Source organism: the organism of the source record quoted next (genome assembly GCF_019968985.1).
Source record: "MAG: Porospora cf. gigantea B chromosome Unknown PgB_NODE_174_length_31399_cov_157.423, whole genome shotgun sequence".
Lineage (NCBI taxonomy): Eukaryota > Apicomplexa > Conoidasida > Eugregarinorida > Porosporidae > Porospora > Porospora cf. gigantea B.
Genome location: NW_027178734.1, coordinates 13332 through 31399, shown reverse-complemented (window position 1 = coordinate 31399; position 18068 = coordinate 13332). Strand labels below are relative to the sequence as shown.

General features: G+C 56.2%; 12 protein-coding genes across 18 annotated transcripts; 10 read left to right on the top strand and 2 right to left on the bottom strand.

The window, feature by feature from the left end:
- Window positions 1-44: 44 nt before the first annotated feature.
- KVP17_000461 (uncharacterized protein) lies at window positions 45-608 on the top strand (the record flags this gene model as incomplete). The annotated part of the gene is made up of 1 exon (XM_068522516.1): window positions 45-608. The coding sequence occupies one exon, from the start codon at window positions 45-47 to the stop codon at window positions 606-608; it is 564 nt and encodes a 187-aa protein (XP_068377827.1).
- A 497-nt stretch (window positions 609-1105) lies between these two features.
- On the top strand, window positions 1106-5571 carry KVP17_000447 (uncharacterized protein; the record flags this gene model as incomplete). 3 transcript variants are annotated; one of them, XM_068522342.1, is made up of 8 exons in its annotated part: window positions 1106-1139; window positions 1167-1248; window positions 1277-1612; window positions 1639-2073; window positions 2102-2287; window positions 2316-4754; window positions 4781-5023; window positions 5052-5571. In XM_068522342.1, the coding sequence occupies 8 exons, from the start codon at window positions 1106-1108 to the stop codon at window positions 5569-5571; spliced, it is 4275 nt and encodes a 1424-aa protein (XP_068377806.1).
- A 65-nt stretch (window positions 5572-5636) lies between these two features.
- KVP17_000455 (uncharacterized protein) lies at window positions 5637-7493 on the top strand (the record flags this gene model as incomplete). Of its 2 annotated transcripts, XM_068522464.1 has the most annotated exons (6): window positions 5637-5702; window positions 5729-6008; window positions 6066-6461; window positions 6486-6661; window positions 6689-7229; window positions 7258-7493. In XM_068522464.1, the coding sequence occupies 6 exons, from the start codon at window positions 5637-5639 to the stop codon at window positions 7491-7493; spliced, it is 1695 nt and encodes a 564-aa protein (XP_068377819.1). The 2 variants fall into 2 exon arrangements, with proteins under 2 accessions (XP_068377819.1, XP_068377820.1); XM_068522465.1 differs by having other exon boundaries at window positions 5675-6443; window positions 6486-7348.
- A 21-nt stretch (window positions 7494-7514) lies between these two features.
- KVP17_000451 (uncharacterized protein) lies at window positions 7515-8009 on the top strand (the record flags this gene model as incomplete). Of its 2 annotated transcripts, none has more annotated exons than XM_068522414.1 (1): window positions 7515-8009. In XM_068522414.1, the coding sequence occupies one exon, from the start codon at window positions 7515-7517 to the stop codon at window positions 8007-8009; it is 495 nt and encodes a 164-aa protein (XP_068377814.1). The 2 variants fall into 2 exon arrangements, with proteins under 2 accessions (XP_068377814.1, XP_068377813.1); XM_068522413.1 differs by having other exon boundaries at window positions 7539-8009.
- A 492-nt stretch (window positions 8010-8501) lies between these two features.
- KVP17_000452 (uncharacterized protein) lies at window positions 8502-9455 on the top strand (the record flags this gene model as incomplete). The annotated part of the gene is made up of 1 exon (XM_068522431.1): window positions 8502-9455. One exon carries the CDS (start codon window positions 8502-8504, stop codon window positions 9453-9455), a length of 954 nt encoding a protein of 317 aa, XP_068377815.1.
- A 39-nt stretch (window positions 9456-9494) lies between these two features.
- Window positions 9495-10601, bottom strand: KVP17_000450 (uncharacterized protein; the record flags this gene model as incomplete). Its single annotated transcript, XM_068522394.1, has 1 exon — window positions 9495-10601. One exon carries the CDS (start codon window positions 10599-10601, stop codon window positions 9495-9497), a length of 1107 nt encoding a protein of 368 aa, XP_068377812.1.
- Window positions 10602-10914: 313 nt separating this feature from the next.
- On the top strand, window positions 10915-11860 carry KVP17_000462 (uncharacterized protein; the record flags this gene model as incomplete). Of its 2 annotated transcripts, XM_068522532.1 has the most annotated exons (3): window positions 10915-11332; window positions 11360-11469; window positions 11498-11860. In XM_068522532.1, the coding sequence occupies 3 exons, from the start codon at window positions 10915-10917 to the stop codon at window positions 11858-11860; spliced, it is 891 nt and encodes a 296-aa protein (XP_068377828.1). The 2 variants fall into 2 exon arrangements, with proteins under 2 accessions (XP_068377828.1, XP_068377829.1); XM_068522533.1 differs by having other exon boundaries at window positions 10915-11469.
- Window positions 11861-11966: 106 nt separating this feature from the next.
- KVP17_000449 (uncharacterized protein) lies at window positions 11967-13505 on the top strand (the record flags this gene model as incomplete). The annotated part of the gene is made up of 1 exon (XM_068522376.1): window positions 11967-13505. The coding sequence occupies one exon, from the start codon at window positions 11967-11969 to the stop codon at window positions 13503-13505; it is 1539 nt and encodes a 512-aa protein (XP_068377811.1).
- Window positions 13506-13537: 32 nt separating this feature from the next.
- Window positions 13538-15310, top strand: KVP17_000446 (uncharacterized protein; the record flags this gene model as incomplete). 2 transcript variants are annotated; one of them, XM_068522325.1, is made up of 3 exons in its annotated part: window positions 13538-13559; window positions 13599-14125; window positions 14156-15310. In XM_068522325.1, 3 exons carry the CDS (start codon window positions 13538-13540, stop codon window positions 15308-15310), a joined length of 1704 nt encoding a protein of 567 aa, XP_068377804.1. The 2 variants fall into 2 exon arrangements, with proteins under 2 accessions (XP_068377804.1, XP_068377803.1); XM_068522324.1 differs by lacking the exon at window positions 13538-13559 and having other exon boundaries at window positions 13979-15310.
- A 47-nt stretch (window positions 15311-15357) lies between these two features.
- Window positions 15358-15948, top strand: KVP17_000459 (uncharacterized protein; the record flags this gene model as incomplete). The annotated part of the gene is made up of 2 exons (XM_068522480.1): window positions 15358-15566; window positions 15594-15948. 2 exons carry the CDS (start codon window positions 15358-15360, stop codon window positions 15946-15948), a joined length of 564 nt encoding a protein of 187 aa, XP_068377824.1.
- A 53-nt stretch (window positions 15949-16001) lies between these two features.
- Window positions 16002-17033, top strand: KVP17_000463 (uncharacterized protein; the record flags this gene model as incomplete). The annotated part of the gene is made up of 1 exon (XM_068522550.1): window positions 16002-17033. One exon carries the CDS (start codon window positions 16002-16004, stop codon window positions 17031-17033), a length of 1032 nt encoding a protein of 343 aa, XP_068377830.1.
- A 75-nt stretch (window positions 17034-17108) lies between these two features.
- Window positions 17109-18023, bottom strand: KVP17_000454 (uncharacterized protein; the record flags this gene model as incomplete). The annotated part of the gene is made up of 1 exon (XM_068522458.1): window positions 17109-18023. One exon carries the CDS (start codon window positions 18021-18023, stop codon window positions 17109-17111), a length of 915 nt encoding a protein of 304 aa, XP_068377818.1.
- Between the last annotated feature and the right edge of the window lie 45 nt (window positions 18024-18068).

Here is an 18068-nt window from a genome sequence, read left to right as displayed (position 1 = left end):
CTGTGCAGCGTCTGGACCTTGCTGGTCGCGACCTCACTGATTACATGGTCACCTGTCTCCATCACAGAGGTCATTCCTTCTCAACCACTGCTGAGAAGGAAATCGTTCGTGACATCAAAGAGAAGCTCTGCTATATTGCGTTGGACTATGACGAGGAGCTCAAGACTGCTGAGGAGTCTGACACCATAGACAGGACCTACGAGCTCCCTGACGGCAACACCATTTCAGTCGGCAAGGAGCGTTTTGTTTGCCCTGAGGGTCTGTTCCAACCTGGATTCCTGGGTAACGAGGCCAAGGGAATCCATGTGGTCACCTTCAACTCCATTATGAAGTGTGACATGGACATCCGCAAGGATCTCTATGCTAACATCGTCTTGTCTGGCGGTTCCACCATGTACGAGGGCATCGGCGAGAGGATGACCAAGGACATCACTGCGCTCGCCCCCTCTGCCATGTCTGTAAAGGTGGTGGCGCCCCCTGAAAGGAAGTTCTCCGTCTGGATCGGAGGCTCCATTGTTTCCTCCCTCTCCACATTCGCCTCCATGTGGATCACCAAGGATGAGTACGATGAGTCCGGCCCTGCAATCGTTCACAGAAAGTGTGCTTAAACCTGTTTTGTAACGGTCATGAGAACATCTGAGTTAGTATTGACAACTAATTACTCAATTGCATGAGTTGTTCACTCTTGCTCACAGCATCATCACGTCTTGGGACGACATAGAAGGAGATCTGGAAACGTGGTTTTGACTTGTTTAAGATGTCAGGGTCTGTTTACAGATCATTTTTAACAATCTTTAAAGGAGATCATGCCGAATGAAAGACCATCATGTAAAGTGTAAGTTGTACGGTTTACGCACCTTTATGATGCGATTTCCTAAGCCTCTGCACCTTTGGATCCACATGCACTTTTGTGAACCGTCTGGTTTCTAGAACATAGTTTCTATGTTCTAGAAACATAGTTTCTAGAATCATCTGGCACTTTTTGTGGGTTGTTGCCTCCAAAAAAAGAGGGTTGCTGACTGATGTTTTGAGGCATCAGTTTGAGTTCGAGTTTTTGGGGTTTTAACCGCGGGAGTGTTGAATTCATTAGTTATTAATTCAGGTCATGAGCGAGATTCATGCGTCCGATCATCTCCTCGGTGAGGCACTGGTCTTTAGAGGCACAGAGCACCTGCCGTTGGAAGCCGCAACGCCTGCGAGCGACACCTGCTCGGTGTTCCTACACCTCCACCGTTTATCGGACCTAGTGTACGGCCAAGGGGTTCCTGTCACGCAGGGCGTCGATCACACACGGTTTTCCGAACCTCGTAGTGTACGTTCGCGTGGGAGGCGACGAGCAATCATTCGCTGCGCCGAAGATCCGATCACTGAATGGTGGGGAGGTGGACGAGGTCCTGACTTTCACAAACGTGACGCCCTTTTGGCCTATGCCCGACAGTGGTCTGCTTGGAATGGTGAAGGGTGCATTTTTTCTCTCACAATCGGAGCCGGCCCCGACTAAGGTGGCGATGAAGGTCGTTCATCGAGAGGCTGGACGATGGGGCCCGCAGGACACCGTCATCGGTAGCTTTGTAGTTCCACTGGCGGTGATTGAATCGCAGCCTCTCGAAGAGTGGGTGCTCGGCGCCTCCACCACAGATTTCCCATAACGCTACAGAGATCACAGCTACCTAAAGCTCCAGGTACTGGCAACGCAGTGGTGTCTATCCGCGTAGTCCGCGATAAACGACACTCAGTGGCTCCTGAGCGTCCATCGTATCATTCCGGTCGGCGCAGCACGGCTGACGACTCTCAGGTCGATTTCGGTGTCTACTTCCTGACACTCAACGTGGCTCAAGGCGCCCAAATCTCCCTGCCCTCGTCGATAACATCTGGGTCGTTAGCCAGCGCCAACGCCGCTGTACGGCTCCGCGCAGGTAGTACCATGGTTCAAACATCCACCGTGTCTAGTGAAGGACCAGTGTGGGCAGAATCGCTGACAGTAGAGGTGCCAGGGACGGCGGCAGCTGTTTTCGTTGACCTTCTCCATGAGTCGCTCTCTGAACAAGTCGTAATCAGCAGCTTCGCCTTGAAGTGGGTGTGACGGGCCTCTTTGAACCAGGACAGCGAAGGTGAAGGCAGGCGTTCTGATGAAGCCGCAGTGGAAGGAGCTGTACATGCTGCCCAGTCATCCGCACAGTCGTCGCGAATCCGAAGCCGATGCCGGCATTCTGCACGTATCCGGAGCGGCCCCACCATTCGACCCTAGAATTAACGCTGCCTTCGCCAGTAAAAGAAAGAGACTGGTGTGAGGATGAAGCCTCCCGCCCACACAGCGACCTCGACCTCGCTGGGCTGAATCAGACGAAGCCCGATTCGGAAAAGTACCGAAGAACGGCACGGGCAGGCTATCTCGGTTCGGTCCTCTTCAGCGCTCAGATGGTTGCGGCCTCAGGATCACCCACAGAGCCCGTTCGACCTCTTGCGACTCCATTGGCTGTGGAGCTCACAGACATCCGTGTGGTACTGGACCTGGTTGCCATCGAGGGCATAGATATCACCAACCTCCTGCGAAGACAGCCGTTGCCTCTACCCAGGCCTCCCACAAGTATAGATTATCGGGCTGTAGTTGTGGAGGTGTCGTATCAAGGACGTGTGCTGCACACAGCGGCGGCGCGGGCGGACCCCTCAGGATGCTTGACGTTCGACGCGCGCCAGGCAAGACTCGACACGGTCTTGTCGGGGGTGCAGGTGGGAAGCCAGTCGCTGTTTCTGAAGGTGTACGCCTCGCCAGTCTCCTTCATAGGGGAGGAAGGCAGTAACTTCGTCCGAGTTCTTGAGTGCCTGTACCCGGCACCCAAGCAGTGCGTCGGAGTCGTCCATCTCAAAGCGAAGGACCTGCCGCTTATATCGGCGCAGGAGGAATCCGCGCCAGCGGTAAAGTGGGTGCCTGTGGACTGCTTCGCTGGACGGTCTTTCCATCTTCTCTACGCCAGCCAAGCGATGTTGCCGTCACTTTCCCGACCTGTGGCGTCCACTAAGGTGTTGATGCGACGCAGGAAGGTTAACGTATGTATCGGGCAGGCCCTCTTCGCCCCGCTTATTGAGACAGGTGGCCAAGTGGCTTGGCCTACATGCAAGGTGGTCGTTTCCTTGGGGTCTCGACAGGTGTCAAGCAACCCCGTAGGACCGTCGTGTTTTCCAAGCTGGTTCGCCATACTCACCCTGGATGTTGCGCTGCTGGACGGGAATGCTCCGCCTATGTACGTGGAGCTGGTGTCAGACCGCACTTGCTTGGCCGGTCACCCGTTTCAGCTAACTGCTGTGCAGTTGGGCACCTGGTTTTGGCAGTCTATGGGAGTCAACTCGGCTCCGGCGGTCCTCAGATTTCCGGTCCAGTCGCCTCCTATGATGCTGCTGGCATTCACCTTGGACGATCAACCGCTGCCGCGCTTCCCCCAGCGGCACCTGACTCGGAGAACGCTGCTGCCGTTTTCCGTCTCCGCAGAGAAAACGCTTAGAGGTGCGAAAGCGGACATCTGCGAGCTGGGTTCTCTGAAGGCCTCCTGGAACCTGACCTCCGCCTCCAGAAAATCAGCACACCTTGTTTGCCGTGAGCCACCTCAGACCTGTGACATCTCGGTCCCCGACGGAGAGGCATTGGCCGTGCTCGACCTGAAGGTGACCTTCGCAGACGGCGCCGTGTGGTTCGGCGCCTTCGTCGTGCATCCGCAAGCAGCTGCGCTGGTGGTGGCTATGGGTCTCTCACCCCTGCGACTTGGTGGCTCCTTGGTTGACGGACCCTTGACAGCTCTTCAGAAGCGACGGCCAATAACCCAGGCCAAATCGGACTCCTGGCCCTTACAGCCGGCCCGAGACCTCATCGCGGATCCGACGGAGCGCCTGTGCGTGGTCACGGACGACGTAGTGGTCCTGCCTGGAAAGTCGAAGAGTCTGCCTAGCGACGCCAATCTCATGCTAAAGCAGCTCGCCACGCTGGCGGCGCCCCAGTCGGAGACGGAGAGAGACGACGTCGCGCTCGGACCTCTGGAAAGCACTGCGGCCTGCACATTTCAGCTGCCTGGCTATTCAATGGGGATTGAAGCTCCCCTGGATTTCGTGCCGTGCCGGATGTTCAGCGCGAGAGCCCCTGCGGGAGAAGTTCGGGTCGCGTGCAGCTCACTGCAACAGGCCGAGGCGTGGACGCCAATTCGTGTCCGTGGCACCTTCCATCTTCACGTCTTCGACGCCCGCGAGGCTAACCTAGGAGATCGACACGAGGTCAAGAAGGGCGGAATCCTCAACCTCATAGGACTCGACTCAGAGGAGAAGGCCCCTGGCTACCACTTTTTCGTGCGCTGCAAGAGCAAGTGCGACAAGAGCAGCCCGCTCAAAGGCAGAAACCCTGTGATCTTCCAGTCCTTCGAGATACCGTTTGATATGGACGTTGAGCCGCTTACCATCGGATTCACGGCTGGAGGTCAAGATCTGGCTACTGCCAACATCAACCTGCTTGAACGGGTCACTGCTCCCTTGCTGAAGCGCTACGTTTACGCTGGCGAAGCAACACTGACAGAGATAATTCCTCTGGAGTCCCGTGTGGCACCCAACTGCACCGTAAACGCGAAGTTGGAATTCGTTCCGGAGGGCCTCCAGGCCGCTCACCCTTTTGTACCTTTGACCCGCGTCATGGGGGCGCCGCTGGAGGTGCGGGTGGCCTTGTGGCGAGTGGAGAATGTGCATCTCGAGTCTATTCCCTCGAAGCGGAAGAGGGAGTGAGGTGTAGGCAGAGCTCACACAGCGTGCTAAAGGGGCTGCGACAACGTCGACAGTCGGCACCTCGAGTGGACGACCGCACCGCCGCTACAGATATTGTCGAGCAAGGCAAAGCCCTTCTCGATCTGGTTCCTGGCCCCATAAAGCACTTGGGGTACTTTCTACCAGATCTGTCTATGGTGAACTTATACGTGCGGCTCACGTGCAATGGCGTGCAGCAGGACTCGTCTGTCTTTTGGGGGTACCACCGCGGTTCTATCGAGTACCAGTGAGCAAGTGGCAGAAGGGTAACGCAGCTGGCGGTTCGTTTTCGACCTGAATGCAGTGCTTGGTAAGCCCGCTCTGGAGAGTGTTGCAGCTGATGAACTGGCCGACCTGGACGTCACTGTGGAGTTTAAAGCACATGGTCTCGTCGCTGAGGACGTCACACTTGCTGAAAGTTCCTTGGACCTCTCCGCTCTACTGACCAGCACTTCGATTGAAGGCAGAGGGTCTATCTTGGAGAACCAACAGCTGCGTTTGCGGACGCCACTGAGTGATGACTACGTGGACATAACATATGATCTGCACGTGCTGCCGGCGTCCGACGCCTCTGCCAGACCCGTGGGCATTGGCCGCAACGAACCCAACAAGGACCCCTTCCTTCCGACGCCCGAGGGAGGCGTAGAGCACAGCTTTGCCATCGCGAACCCGCTAGTGCGTGCGCTGAGCACTGGCCGGCGCTGGATTCGGGTGGTCGGGGTCGTGCTGGGCGCCGTGGCCGTGCTGAGCGTGCTCATACCGATAGTGAATGCAGTTCGAGCTGTCACGGGCTAGCTGCGATGTAAACTGCCGAGTATGTGGAGTGCCACAATAATCCATTGAAATAGGGCACAATTATAATGTACCCCGTGCAGACGTTCATGTCCGACTACGCAGCATGGAGGCGTGCGGAGGGAAGCGAACCGGTGGGAGCACTCGGCATGCGACACAGACGCTGGACTTTCAGCTGAAATCCGTCACCGTTACCGCCTTTGATATCTTTCGAGGTGTTATGCATCGTGGTGGATTCGCTAGGGTGAATAGGAATAACGCATGGCACCAAGTGGGCGAGAGCTGCGGTCTGCAGATGTTGAAGCGGTCTCGCCTAGCGGCCACGCTTAAAGACATCTACGTTAGCCACCTCAAGAGTTTCGAAGAGGCCGTTCGTCTCGATATCAGGCTGGACATGATGGACCCAGAGGTGCGCCCTACCATGGAGACCGCCATGATTAGTGAGGCACGACCTCATCGGGTACTACCTCCGAACGCCACTTTCAAATGCCACGCAGCGCCGTCCAGCTCCAGCATGCCACCGCTGGTGCATGACCTGTGCTATGGCGTCCTCGATTACTCGACGGACCCCTCCACAGCAGTTCCGAATCCGCACCCATACTACCACGCGTTGCGCAGGGGTGTGTCTCCGTGGGACCTCCCACTGGTGCCACCCGGCAACCACGCGTTCGAAAACGTGGAGGACTATCTTCGGCGTCCTTGGGCCAACCCTTCCATCAGTGTACAGGGGGCAGTCGACTGCTGCCTCGAGGGCGCGCCGCTGCAGGAACTGGATCCTGAGACATCTGAGCATCTCCCGCAACAGCTCACACGCCCCCCCGAACTGAAGTTCGGGGGGGCGGAGAGCGGGCACCCAGATGCCGACGACTCCATTGGTAAGCCAGGTCTGTCTGGTGTGTGTAGGTAAAATGTCGCAGGTCATATCTATGCGGCCGCTGTTATGCTGGAGAGTTACGATCCAGAATCCGTTCTAGCAAGTCTCACCAGCCTGAACTTTTACGTGAGCCGACTGCGGTTTGAGGACTTTCCCAGCCTCTGTGGGAGGCTTATCCATTGCGTCAATCATCATCTGATGCACAGGATTCTTCCATCGGTAAGTGTAGGGTTCATGTCGAAACAGTCGGATATCCTTGAACGAGTGGTTATGTCGGCACTAAGCATCATCTGCGCGCTGCTAACATCCAACGCCGATATCTTCCTGCAGTCCTTTGACGTGGCTGAGCCCGAACGCACCGAGGCCCTCGTCAGCATCGCCGACGACATGCCTCCGGAGAACATGGCAATGGACACTCTGGAGAAGAGCTCCATGCTGGTCGCCCGTGTGGCGGCTTACCTAGCAGACAGCGAGGCACACCAGTTCTGTACACGCCTCTCACTGTTCACGCTGGCAAAATGTCTGCAGGAGTTCACGCTTGAGAACCCGTCGACCTCAAAGGAGGCGAGAGCGTTCCTTGCTCGCATCAGTGACCTGCTAGAGGAGGCGGTAGGTGCGGAGGTCCTGCTCGACCTCGCGGAACGCGTACGGTCGGCCGCAGTTGGCGCCGACTGCGCCGTGCGAGCGCTGGAGGCGTCCTTGCTATTCGAGGGGGTCTCGGGGAAAGCGCAGGCCGTTCTCGCCGAGAGCCTTCTCGTCTGCTCACTGCATCCGGAGCAACTCGAATGTGAGGGTGGAGGGGCTGTGCGACGCAGTTGTGATAGGTACCGCGCTCTTCCGAATAGACCTAGTCGGTCCCGACATGGCAGGTCGACTATGGAAGGTGTTAAGAGAGCTGAAGGCTAGCGAGGTTGACATCGCGCACATCATCGTAACTTCGTTGTCCCTGTTGGCGGCCAAAACAGGGCTGGACATCGCACCAGACGAAATTGACGAAGTAATACACCGCTGGCCTGATGTGAGGGGAGTTTTGCTTGCCATTAAGTGTTAAAACTCGAAATTGGTGAGAATTATGGCAGAAGGTCATGATGCTCTAATGGCGGCCATCCGCAAAAGACAACAGCATCCAGCTATAGACAGAAAACCAGGCTCTCCAAAGAATACCGAGACGCCCAGACCCCATCCTCCCGCCAAGCCATCGAACTTTTTGGATGCAATCAAGGACCCGAACACTCGAGGTCGGCTAAAAAAAGCCGAGAGCCGTCCCAATGTCGCGTTCCTTGCTGAGATCAAGAAGCCGGAGACGAAGGAGAGCTTGAAGCCCAGTGGCGTGCAGAAGAAACAATCTGCACCTAAAGGCGGCTTCGACACGAATCAGCTGCGAGCTGCGATTGCCAAGCGGAAGGCAGCTGCCGACGCAGCCCTAGTGCCTAACGTAGCTGTAGTCCCCGACTCTACGACACCCCCGCAAAGCAGATCCCGGCCAAGCAAGGGTCTGTGGCTCATAACGGACAAAGCGGAAAGTCTTAAGGTTTGGAACGACATTCTTTGTCGCGTCAGTGAGTAATGTTGAAACAACTCGTGTGATTCGAAATTACTGGATTCATTCAGACAAACGCACCTCCAATATGGAGCGCCGTCACGACTTTCAGGAGCTGCGTTGTCAAGGCAGGCGCTTACAGGGAAGAGCTGGAGTCTCCTGTAGGAGTCCCTCGGGGGTTAGTCGGCACCAGATTTCCCATCAAAGCTCGCGCTTCTTATCACTTTCGGTGGCGGCTCAGGGTAAATTCTCCGAAAGACGTTGTTGTTCCCTTTGGGCCTGGAATCCGAAACATCCTCGCCAGCGCCTTGGCAGACCTCAACGCGTGAGGGGCCACACTGTCAAGTGGAGTGAATGTCAACGGGACTGCTTGCGCCACCGTTGCTCGTCGGAATGCCGCCCAGCCCATTCCATCCCGTTTGGAACACGCGTGACGCCCCACGACGCTAAATGCTATGATGCTGTGCAGCTGCCACGAAAAGAGGTAGATTTCGCCAACCTTTATGCACCCGAGCCCTAATGGCCCAAGAAGAGACTTCCCAGGCCGGCATCGAGCCTTTGAGTCCGATGCCTGCCCGCCTCGATCTTGAGCATCCCGATGCCCAAGAAATGCGGCGGATTGAGTCGCAGACCCGCCAGTTTGTCTGCTGCTTCTCCATCATCAACCTGGCTGTTTTCATTTCGGTATTGGTAGCCCAACAGGTACAGTTCAAAGGTGTCTGGCCTGCCTCGAATGCACCTGGATACTACGCCGCTATCTGGGCAACGGTGTGGGTCTCGACCACCATTGTGAAGACGCTGCTTGACATGGCTGCAACGCACTTCAGTTTGCGAATTGTGCGCGACCCCCGTGAGGAGGGCTGGAACGTATTGATCTCCATACTGCGCCGACTTCTTTTCTTATTCAACTTCTGTTGGTTCCTCTACGGGATCAAGCCGTGTCTAGTAGATCCCATTCCGAATGCGACCATTCGTAACTGGGCTCGAGGCCTTTGGTACTTCCAACTGGCCATTATGCTACTTCCTGTCTTATTTGCACTCGTGATCTTTGGCCTTCTGCTGTTCATCAGGCATCGGCGTCCCCTAGGCCAGGACAAGATGCCTGCAGCTACTGCCGCAGCCCTCGAGTCGATGACGTACCAGCAGTACCTCAGTAAGCTCACAATGATGCCTTCAGCGGTACCCAACGACGCTGAAAATCTTAGGGCTACGCTTACCAAAGCTGCGAGTTTTCTCGCACCAATCCCTCTGGGGACATCAGACACGAATGATCCTCCGAAGGAGTGCTCTGTCTGTCTTCGCAACTATAGCAGCGATGAAACCGTCACGCTGCTGCCGTGCAACAAGTTCCACCTTTTTCACAAAGCGTGCATCTCGGAGTGGTTCGAAAAGTCCCGGCAGTGCCCGCTTTGTCGCGCTGACATCGTCGAGTTGGTAGACAAGAAGAAGGAAACCGCCGCTGACGCTGTCTGATCGATGCATTCGTGTTTTTATTGCGACAGGACGACTGGATCAACGAACCACGGACTTGAAATCGTCTGAGGGCACCAGTCGAATGGCGACTTGTGTGGAAACCGCTGCTGACTGCTTGCCCTTCTCGTAGCCCCGCGTCCAGTCGTAGCCAAGACCAAACGCCACGGCACTGCCGTCAGGAGAGAAATCGCAGGTAGTTGCTGTGCGACCAGTCTCTGCCACTTGCTTGAACCTGGTGGTGGGGGTCGACGTCGTAGAACGTCGTTTCTCAGTAGCCCAGGCGAATAGGCTGTGATCACTGGCGCATGACACTCCGAAGTTCATGGTAGGGTGGAACGTGATGTCGTGTACCGGCACCAGCTTGCCCGATGAGCCTGCGCCGGTAGGATGGGCTTTCACAGTGTATACGTCGTTGCGGTCTGATTCTTGGTAGGGCATCCACTCGAGGCGGCCCTCCGTACCGCCCACAGCATAGTGCATGCTGTGGGGGTGACAAGCGACTCGGCGTAGGGAAAGCTTCAGCTGCACAGGCGGAGTCCACTGAGGCTGACCAGGGTTATTAAGGTTGTAAAGTACAACCTTCTGCTCTGAGCCCACTGCGACGAGGGCATGGTTGTCTGTGTCCAGATCGAAGACACGGCAGCCAGGGTTGAACGTATGCACAGCGCCCTGCTGCCTGCCATCCCAAACGCGGATGGTGCCATCGAAGCTGCCGGTGAATATGACATTCATGGCGGAGCTGACAGCAACAGAGGAGACGGCTGCGTCGTGCTTACCTAGCAGCTGCTCCTGCCGTGTCTTGAGATCGTGCATCTTCACAGACCCATCAGATTGACCCGAAAACAGTACGTAGTCCGCCCACGCCGTGCTCAGCACCGGCGACTCCTGCTTGAAAAGCGCTAAGGCCTGCGAATTGTACCTCTGTGACGTCTGTGAGACCTGCGTTTTGCTGGCGTCCTGCTGCACCTCCCACACACGTAATGAGCCATCCCACGAACTGGCTGCTAGTAGCCACCCACCAGTTGGCCCGGCGCCAGACGCGAATCGCACTTTACTGACAGTATCCTCGGGCGGATGCCCAAACTCATAGCAGTGCTTGTCGTTGAAACCGCCTCCGCCATAGGACTTCTTGGAGTACCAGGCCATCAGGAAATTCTCGACTTTCCTCCATGATGCTTGTCAGGGCCGCAGTGTTCACGGAAGCCTTGGCTGCTGTCTGGTCAACCTCGCACCTCCGTCAGGTGGCTTCCGCATAGTGGGTTTCTTGTTCATCCGCAACAGTCTGCAGGGGTCAGCGTTGAACGTCATCACAGGTGTCATTCTCCTGGGCCTGCTGCTGCCTCAACTATTGCTGCTCGAGGGGCTTCGGGTCTCCGACAGCCTCAAGCTGAGCCTCTGGATCGCCGCTGCAGTCGTCGTGGTCGCTTACCTGTATATTGGCGCGCCGCTGCTCTTCTATATGGAGTCCAGACGATGCAAACACCCACCTTTGGTGCAATTGGGAGCGGCACTCACCGCAGCACTCGTAATTCCACTGGAATTCGGTCTGATGTCTGTCGCGGGGTCCTTCCTCCGCGTGCCAATGTTGACTGTAGACCTGCGGAGCTTGCTGGCTCGGGCGTCTGCGACTGGTATTCTTCTCTTTACGGTGTTGATGTCCCGTAACATCGTGGTGTGCGTGTGGGCGTCGATATGTGACGTCACTCGTCGGTCTTCTGATTCTGTCGGTGTGTCGCAACAGATGCTGGACATTCAAGCAACAATCAATGTGAGTGCGTTCGTCAATGCGGATCAGGTCGTGCACGCCTGCAATCTTGAGTCCAATAAGGTGCGTCGGCGAGCCTCCGACGCATCCCTGGTCAAAGGCTTGCAAAATAGTGAGTGCTGGGTTGGTGGGATCTTAGAGCTGCTTGCTTTGGAAAGGCTACAGTCAGCGGCTGCGCAGGCAGGCACCCGTCGCGGCCGCCTGCAGCTCCTCTCGCGCCTTGCGATGAGTGTCTATTTCGTGGTGGTGGTGAGGAGACGCCGTCATTCTCACGTAGCTCTGTTCCGCGGTCATGTCAGTCTTCTCGAATGAGGTCACAATTGTGGACGCTTCGGCTCTAGGCGTCCTGTTTGGGGGAGGACAGGTGAACCCTGTGGCCAACTTCATCATTCTCGGACTTCTCTCTCTGAACAATTGTCGGACCGCTGTGGACGTGCTGGCTGATTGGCTGGGCGCGCTAACAGAGAAACGGCTGGTCACTCTGGCTGCCTCGCTCGTTGTCTTCCACGCGTTCCTCCTTTACCTATTGGCATCCCTGGTACTCTCCCTAAACTACGTCTACCGTCGTCCATTTATACAGACTCTCTTGGAGGGCTTTGATTACGATGCACTCATAGTTTTTTTCAGTGAGGATTGGTAGTGGGAGCCAATAGACAGGATACTGCTGGCCTCGTCACTGATATTTGCCACCGTGAAACCGCTTTCAGAGCGACTCTTCTTCTAAATTTGTGTCGAAAAACGCGATAATGAGTCTCTTGATCGATGGCTTGCAGGTGCTCACCTCCGGCGGCGTGCTCCTCGCAGACGTCAACTTCGGCAGGTCGAAGGCGGCCACGATCGAGAAGTACATCAAGGAGGTGATTCTGGAAGGCCGGCAGAACTACCAAACGCACTCGCAAGAACGTGTAGTGTACCAGCACGACGCCGGCCTGGGCTTATTCGCTGTCGGCGCCTACGACGGCATCAAGCCTGTGGCGCAAGTGGAGGCCTTACTAGAGGCTGTTCTGGACTTAACTCGGGACCGCGTTGCTGAGGCGGAAGTTGGGGCGGTACCTTTCTTTGCTCCACACGAGGTGTGCCGTTGTTTACCGGACGAGGGTGCTGAGCTGATCAGCGCTGCTGAGATAAAGGCGCTAATGGTGCGACCCAGCGAGGCTAAGCCAACCAAGCGCCTTGAACACGGAGCCAAGAAGGAGGCATTCTGGGCTGACTCATCGAAGTCCAAGGTTTCCGCTCTGGGCAGCCTCGATTTCTCCGTACCATCTCCAGCCGGGAGCCCCACAGCGACGACCTTCGCAGGTGAGTTTGACGAGGAGGTCGGCGTTTCGGCTCCAGGCTTCATCTCACGGACCTTCACCCAGACCAAGGACATCCTAGCCGGCTACTTGCTCGGCCATAAAGTTCTGACTGACGCAGACGTGGCTGGGTTACTCGACAAGAAGTTCCGGTCTAAACTGCTTGAAAAGAACGTTGCCGAGGAGGTAGTCTGCACGATATGTGAACAACTACGAAACGTGCTGGTTGGCCGGACCACCTCTGGGTTCCAGTCCACAAGTGCGGCTGTGCGAGAGGGTCTCGTGTCGGTTCTAAGTCGTCTTCTGCTTCCACGAAGGGCCATAGACGTGCTAAAGGAGGCATCGGCCGCCAAGTACCGAGGAAAAGTGTACTCCATTCTTTTTCTCGGCGTCAACGGAGTCGGGAAAAGCACGAACTTGGCGAAGGTGGCGTACTACTTGAAGCGCAAGGGAGGGCTGCGAGTGATGATTGCCGCTTGTGACACCTTCAGGGCGGGAGCCGTGGAACAGCTTCGTACTCATGCCCAACGTCTGGACGTGGAGCTCTTCGAGCAAGGCTACGGTAAAGACGCCAGCGCTATCGCTGCGAGCGCGCTGTCGCTAGCATCACAGAAATCGTACGATGTAGTTCTTATCGACACCGCTGGTCGTATGCAAGACAATATCCCGCTGATGAGGTCACTGGCGAAGCTGGTAGACCACAACGACCCCGACTTGGTGCTGTTTGTTGGTGAAGCGCTCACGGGCAACGATGCACTGGACCAGTTTAAGAAGTTCAATTCTGCCCTGTCCGATTTCTCGACACGTGGCGGCCGAAGCATCGACGGGATCGTTCTCTCGAAATTCGACACTGTGGACTCAAAGGTGGGCGCAGCCGTAACCCTGGTTTGCGACACCGGGGCGCCTTTGACGTTTTTGGGTACGGGTCAGAACTACACGAATCTTCAGAAGCCCAATGCGGCACAAATCGTCGACATGCTGCTCTCTTGAGGTGCGATATGATTATTTTCTGTGTGCACAACATGGATGTTGCCTGGCGACGTGGTAGGATTAACTGACAGAGAATAAACTGACTCGTTGCAGGCCATTGGGGATCCTTCGTGGCGGAAGGCGACGCGAGGGTCACAAAAGAACAGAAGCGACCCTCTGAAGTGCCGCCACTCAACTTAAACGCGGTCCAGCAACGCGGCGAGCCTTCTGTAGGAGTTTTTCAAACTGTTGATTCGACCTGGCCCCAGGTGCCCCAGGTTCTAGGCCACGCAGCTCTGCAGATCGCTCCGGGTGTTCCGCCTAGTACCAGCGTGCGGAGCCTGCTCAATTCCACCCCGCCAACATTGACGGACAAACCGAAACGATGGTCCCAAATAGTGAACAACGTCTACCAGCACATAGCGACTGAGTCAGCCTCTCCTTGCCCCTGCCCACAGATCCACTGGCCCCAGCAGGAGAAGGCCGTCACACTAATGGTAGAGGAAACGGCGACCATGGATTTGCTTCCGGAAGATGCGGCTTACATCGAAGCTTGGAGAGCCTACCATTCAGTGAACTGCCCACTCCACCCAGCGCACCCTCCCCAAGCAAGTGCTGACCCTGCTACTGGCGACACCCGGGTACGTCGTGGGCCCTGCCCACGCTTGCAGGTACCCTGGTTGGCGGCGTTATACGCGATCTTCAAGTATATCGAGTCGGGTTTCCAGCCTGGCTTTGCTGCTTGCCACACAATCCGTAACGCGCTTCTGTTCGATGAGATGTTTCATGAAACCTTTGATCTGGAGGTGGTGAAGGAGGAGACCGAGCCCGTCGCGACCAAGATCCAGGCTGACTTGCGGCGTACTGCTGAAAAGTGCAAGAATCTGTGGAAAGAAGGCCATTGCTACCAGCCCCGCATGCAAGGTCGTCTATCCAAGAGGAGCGAGGTGAAGCTGAAGAAGATGCTTGCCAGTTTACGGAGGTACGAAACCTTGGCAATCCGCAATGGGGGACCTCCGGTGACTCCCATGCTTTCCTTTGAAGATTTTTGCATCGTTTTCCAAGAGTATCTTCCCCCAAGGCTGAATCCCATCGGTCCTAGCGCACCTCCGGCGCCTAGCTTGCCTCTAGGTCCGACAGGCGCGAGGAAGAGGGGTTTAACAGTTGGAGAGCGTTTGGCTCGCGACGCTCTTTTAGGTGTAAGTCTGACGGACAAAGAGAGCCGGATGCCAGGTCGAATGGTGACACCAATGACGCGACTTATGGAGGGTCCCACTATGGGACTTGCCCGCCCTGAACACTACAGAACGATTAGAGCGCACCGTCGGCGAGTCCATCAGGCGAATGTGCAGGCAACGGAGGTGACCCAGATCGCTGAGGAAGAAAACCGGAAGCAGCGCCTGTTCGAAGCGGGAATGAGCGACAAACATCTGCCTCGCCGACGCGCTAAGGTGGATCGCGAGTTTCGACAGCTGAGAAAGGCGTACGCAGCCGATGACAACGAGATCGCAGTGTTGAAGGGCCAACTGGTTGGAGAACACGAGTATCTGACGGCGACGGCGGAAACAAAGCTGGAGCCTATCGCCTTCAGACTCCCCGAACGAGTGCCGCCTGACGTGTTTCATAGAGGCATGCAGCCTCCCTCGTTACTCAAGTCCCCTTCAGTTGTGACCCCACGATCCGACCTTGACGGTCTCACAGCGACACCCTTGGAAGAGACAGAGCTTATTGAGGAGACCCCTGCAGACAGCGAGTCTTACGTGTCCAGCACCAGCGTCCTTTTCGCCAGCGAAGAAGCTTCCTTCAGCTCCTCCGGTTTCTCGTGATTTGTTTGTTAATCTAACCTTAAAAGTCAGATTCGTCCGCACGCTTAATGGCGTACAAGACCATCATTGTGGGCGACGCCGGTAGCGGAAAAACCTGCTTGGCTCATCGTTTCGTCTACGACAAGTTCGGAGAGACGGAGCCTACCGTAGGCGGTGGCTTCTTTTCCAAGAAGGTGCCCGGCGTCGACGCCCTGCTCGAGATCTGGGACACCGCAGGTGCAGAGAGATACAGGTCCGTCACCCGGGTGTTCTACTAGTAGGCCGCGGGCTTACGTACACACAGCGATTCATACGGGTGCTTGATCGTATTTGACCTCACGAGCCCTGAGAGTCTGAAGAACGTTCGCGTGTGGTACGGCGAACTGAAAGATACGCTTGACGTGTCGGGGACGTCGATAATCGTAGTGGGGGCCAAGGCGGACAAGAAGAAGTCGAGAGCCGTGTCAACAGAAGAGGCGGAAGCGGTGGCGCAGTCCTTAGGGTGCCCCTACATGGAAACCTCATCGGCGACGGGCGAGGGAGTCCACGAGCTGTTTCAGGCGCTGGTGACCTCAATAAGAGAAAAGCACCCGCCAGAACAGCCCCAAAGGCTGAAGCTCGACGCAAGTAAGAAGGATACGTGGTCGTGTGCATGTTGAAACTTCCTTGTCTCCGCCAAGGCCCCTAGCTATTCCCTAATAACAGCATTTCTATGGAGGGACACCACGAGAACGACGACTTGCGTTTCTACGAACAGAAGTACCCGCAGGTAGATGAAGTGGTCCAAGTCAAGGTGAACGCCATCCAGGACGTCGGCGCTTACGGCACGTTGCTGGAGTACAACAATCTGGAGGGGATGATTCTGAAGTCCGAACTATCGAAACGTCGATTCAGATCTGTGAACAAACTGATCAAGGTGGGACGAGTGGAGTGCGTGATGGTCGTCCGAGTAGACGCAGAGAAGGGATACATCGACCTTTCGAAGAAGCGTGTGAGTCTCGAGGACATCGCACTGTGCGAGGACCGCTACTCTAAGAGCAAGAAGGTTCAGCAGACTATTCGCCATGTGGCTGCTACATTCGGCCTTCCGGTGGAGAGGCTAAACGAGCTCATTGTGTGGCCGTTGCAGCACCGTTACCACCACGTGCTGGACGCCTTCAAGGAGGCCGCGATCAACCCACAGGAGGTGTTCAGCCATGTGCAGCCTGGAGCTCTGCCTGACGGAGTTATCGACGCCGTTATTGAAGACATCAAGATGCGATTGTCGCCTTCGATTTTGAAGATCAGAGCTCGCTGTGAAGTGTCCTGCTCAGGCTACGAAGGAGTGGAGGCCGTCAAGGCCGCGCTGATACACGGGCGCAGCTCCAGTCGCATCGAGCTCCCTGAAGCGGAGAAAGACGAGAAGGATGACAGCGAGGAGAAGGTTGGCAAACAAAAGCTGAAGGGAGAAGAGAGAGAGGTCAGTGTGCGGCTGGTGTCTCCGCCTGAGTACGCAGTGGTGGTTTCTACATTTGACAAGGAGGGCGGGATTGCTAGGGTCAAGCGCACTCTCGAGGTGATTGAGCAGAAGATCATGGAGTATGAGGGAGGAGGGTTCTCTCCTCTCGGCGAGATCATTGCTGTCGGTGGCGAGGAAGCTGCGGAGGAGCCCCGCGAGGTATCATCAAGCGACAGCGAAAGCGGCAGCGAAGAGAGCGAGGTGGAGGGGATGGGACTGGTTGAGGATGACGCGGATGAAATCTGATCGTGAAACTCGTGTTTGTTTTTCTTGCGTGCGACTCTTTATATGTCATGCATTCTGCGTGCGATTCTTCATATGTTAGGCATTCAACGGGTTAGCTCCGAAGACCGTCTGGGCTTCATACAGGCGGGTCTCCGCTGCCAAGGAAGCCCTAATAGACTTGGTTAGGTTGCGTGCGCCTACCCACGTCGCGCCATCCATGTGAGATAGCTTAAGATCTCGGGCTGCGACTCGAGCGTCAAACTCTTCCTCCGTCAAAGAGGTACCTCCACGAGGCAGGCAAAGATTGAACCCCCAGCAGTCTGAGAAGGAGGGAACGTGGGCATTGTAAGCCACGACAGAGGGAAACACCGTGCGACAGGTCTTGTTGATCGGAGTGAAGACCTGCGAGCAACTTAGCACCCCGGCGGGGCCGCTTTGGGTGACGTACACGCCTCCCGGATTTAAGTGGCTTAAGATCACGTCATTATAGAAGTCCTTCGTATACATGAAGTAGCAGGGCGAACCAAATGCAGGGTCAGTCAGATCTCCAATAATCACGTCGAACTTGCCAGCCTGCATTAGCTGTGTCCTGGCGCAGTCGACGATGATCTCCAGCCTGTGGTCCTCGAAGGTTTCCCGATTTTGCGATAGATGCTCCCTGCACGAATCAATCACCACCTGGTCGATGTCCACCATCACGCAGCGCTCCACACTCGGGTGGCGCAGCACTTCCCTGGCAGTGCTGCCCTCTCCGCCGCCCAGTATGAATACTGACCGCGGAGCTGGGTGGTGGATCAGAGCGGGGTGCACGAGGCTCTCGTGGTACACATACTCGTCAGCGTCACAGGACTGGATAAGCCCGTCACACACAAGGGTGTGCCCGTAGGTCAGCGTCTGGAGAAACCCCACCGACTGAAACTTGGACTGAGTCTCGGTGTACTTCTTCTCTACAGCCAAGAGCACCTTCTGACCCTCATGGACCTGCTCTTCGTGCCAGTACTCCACTCCCATGGCAAATCGCTCAATTTGAGAGCCAACCTCGAACACAGATCCTTC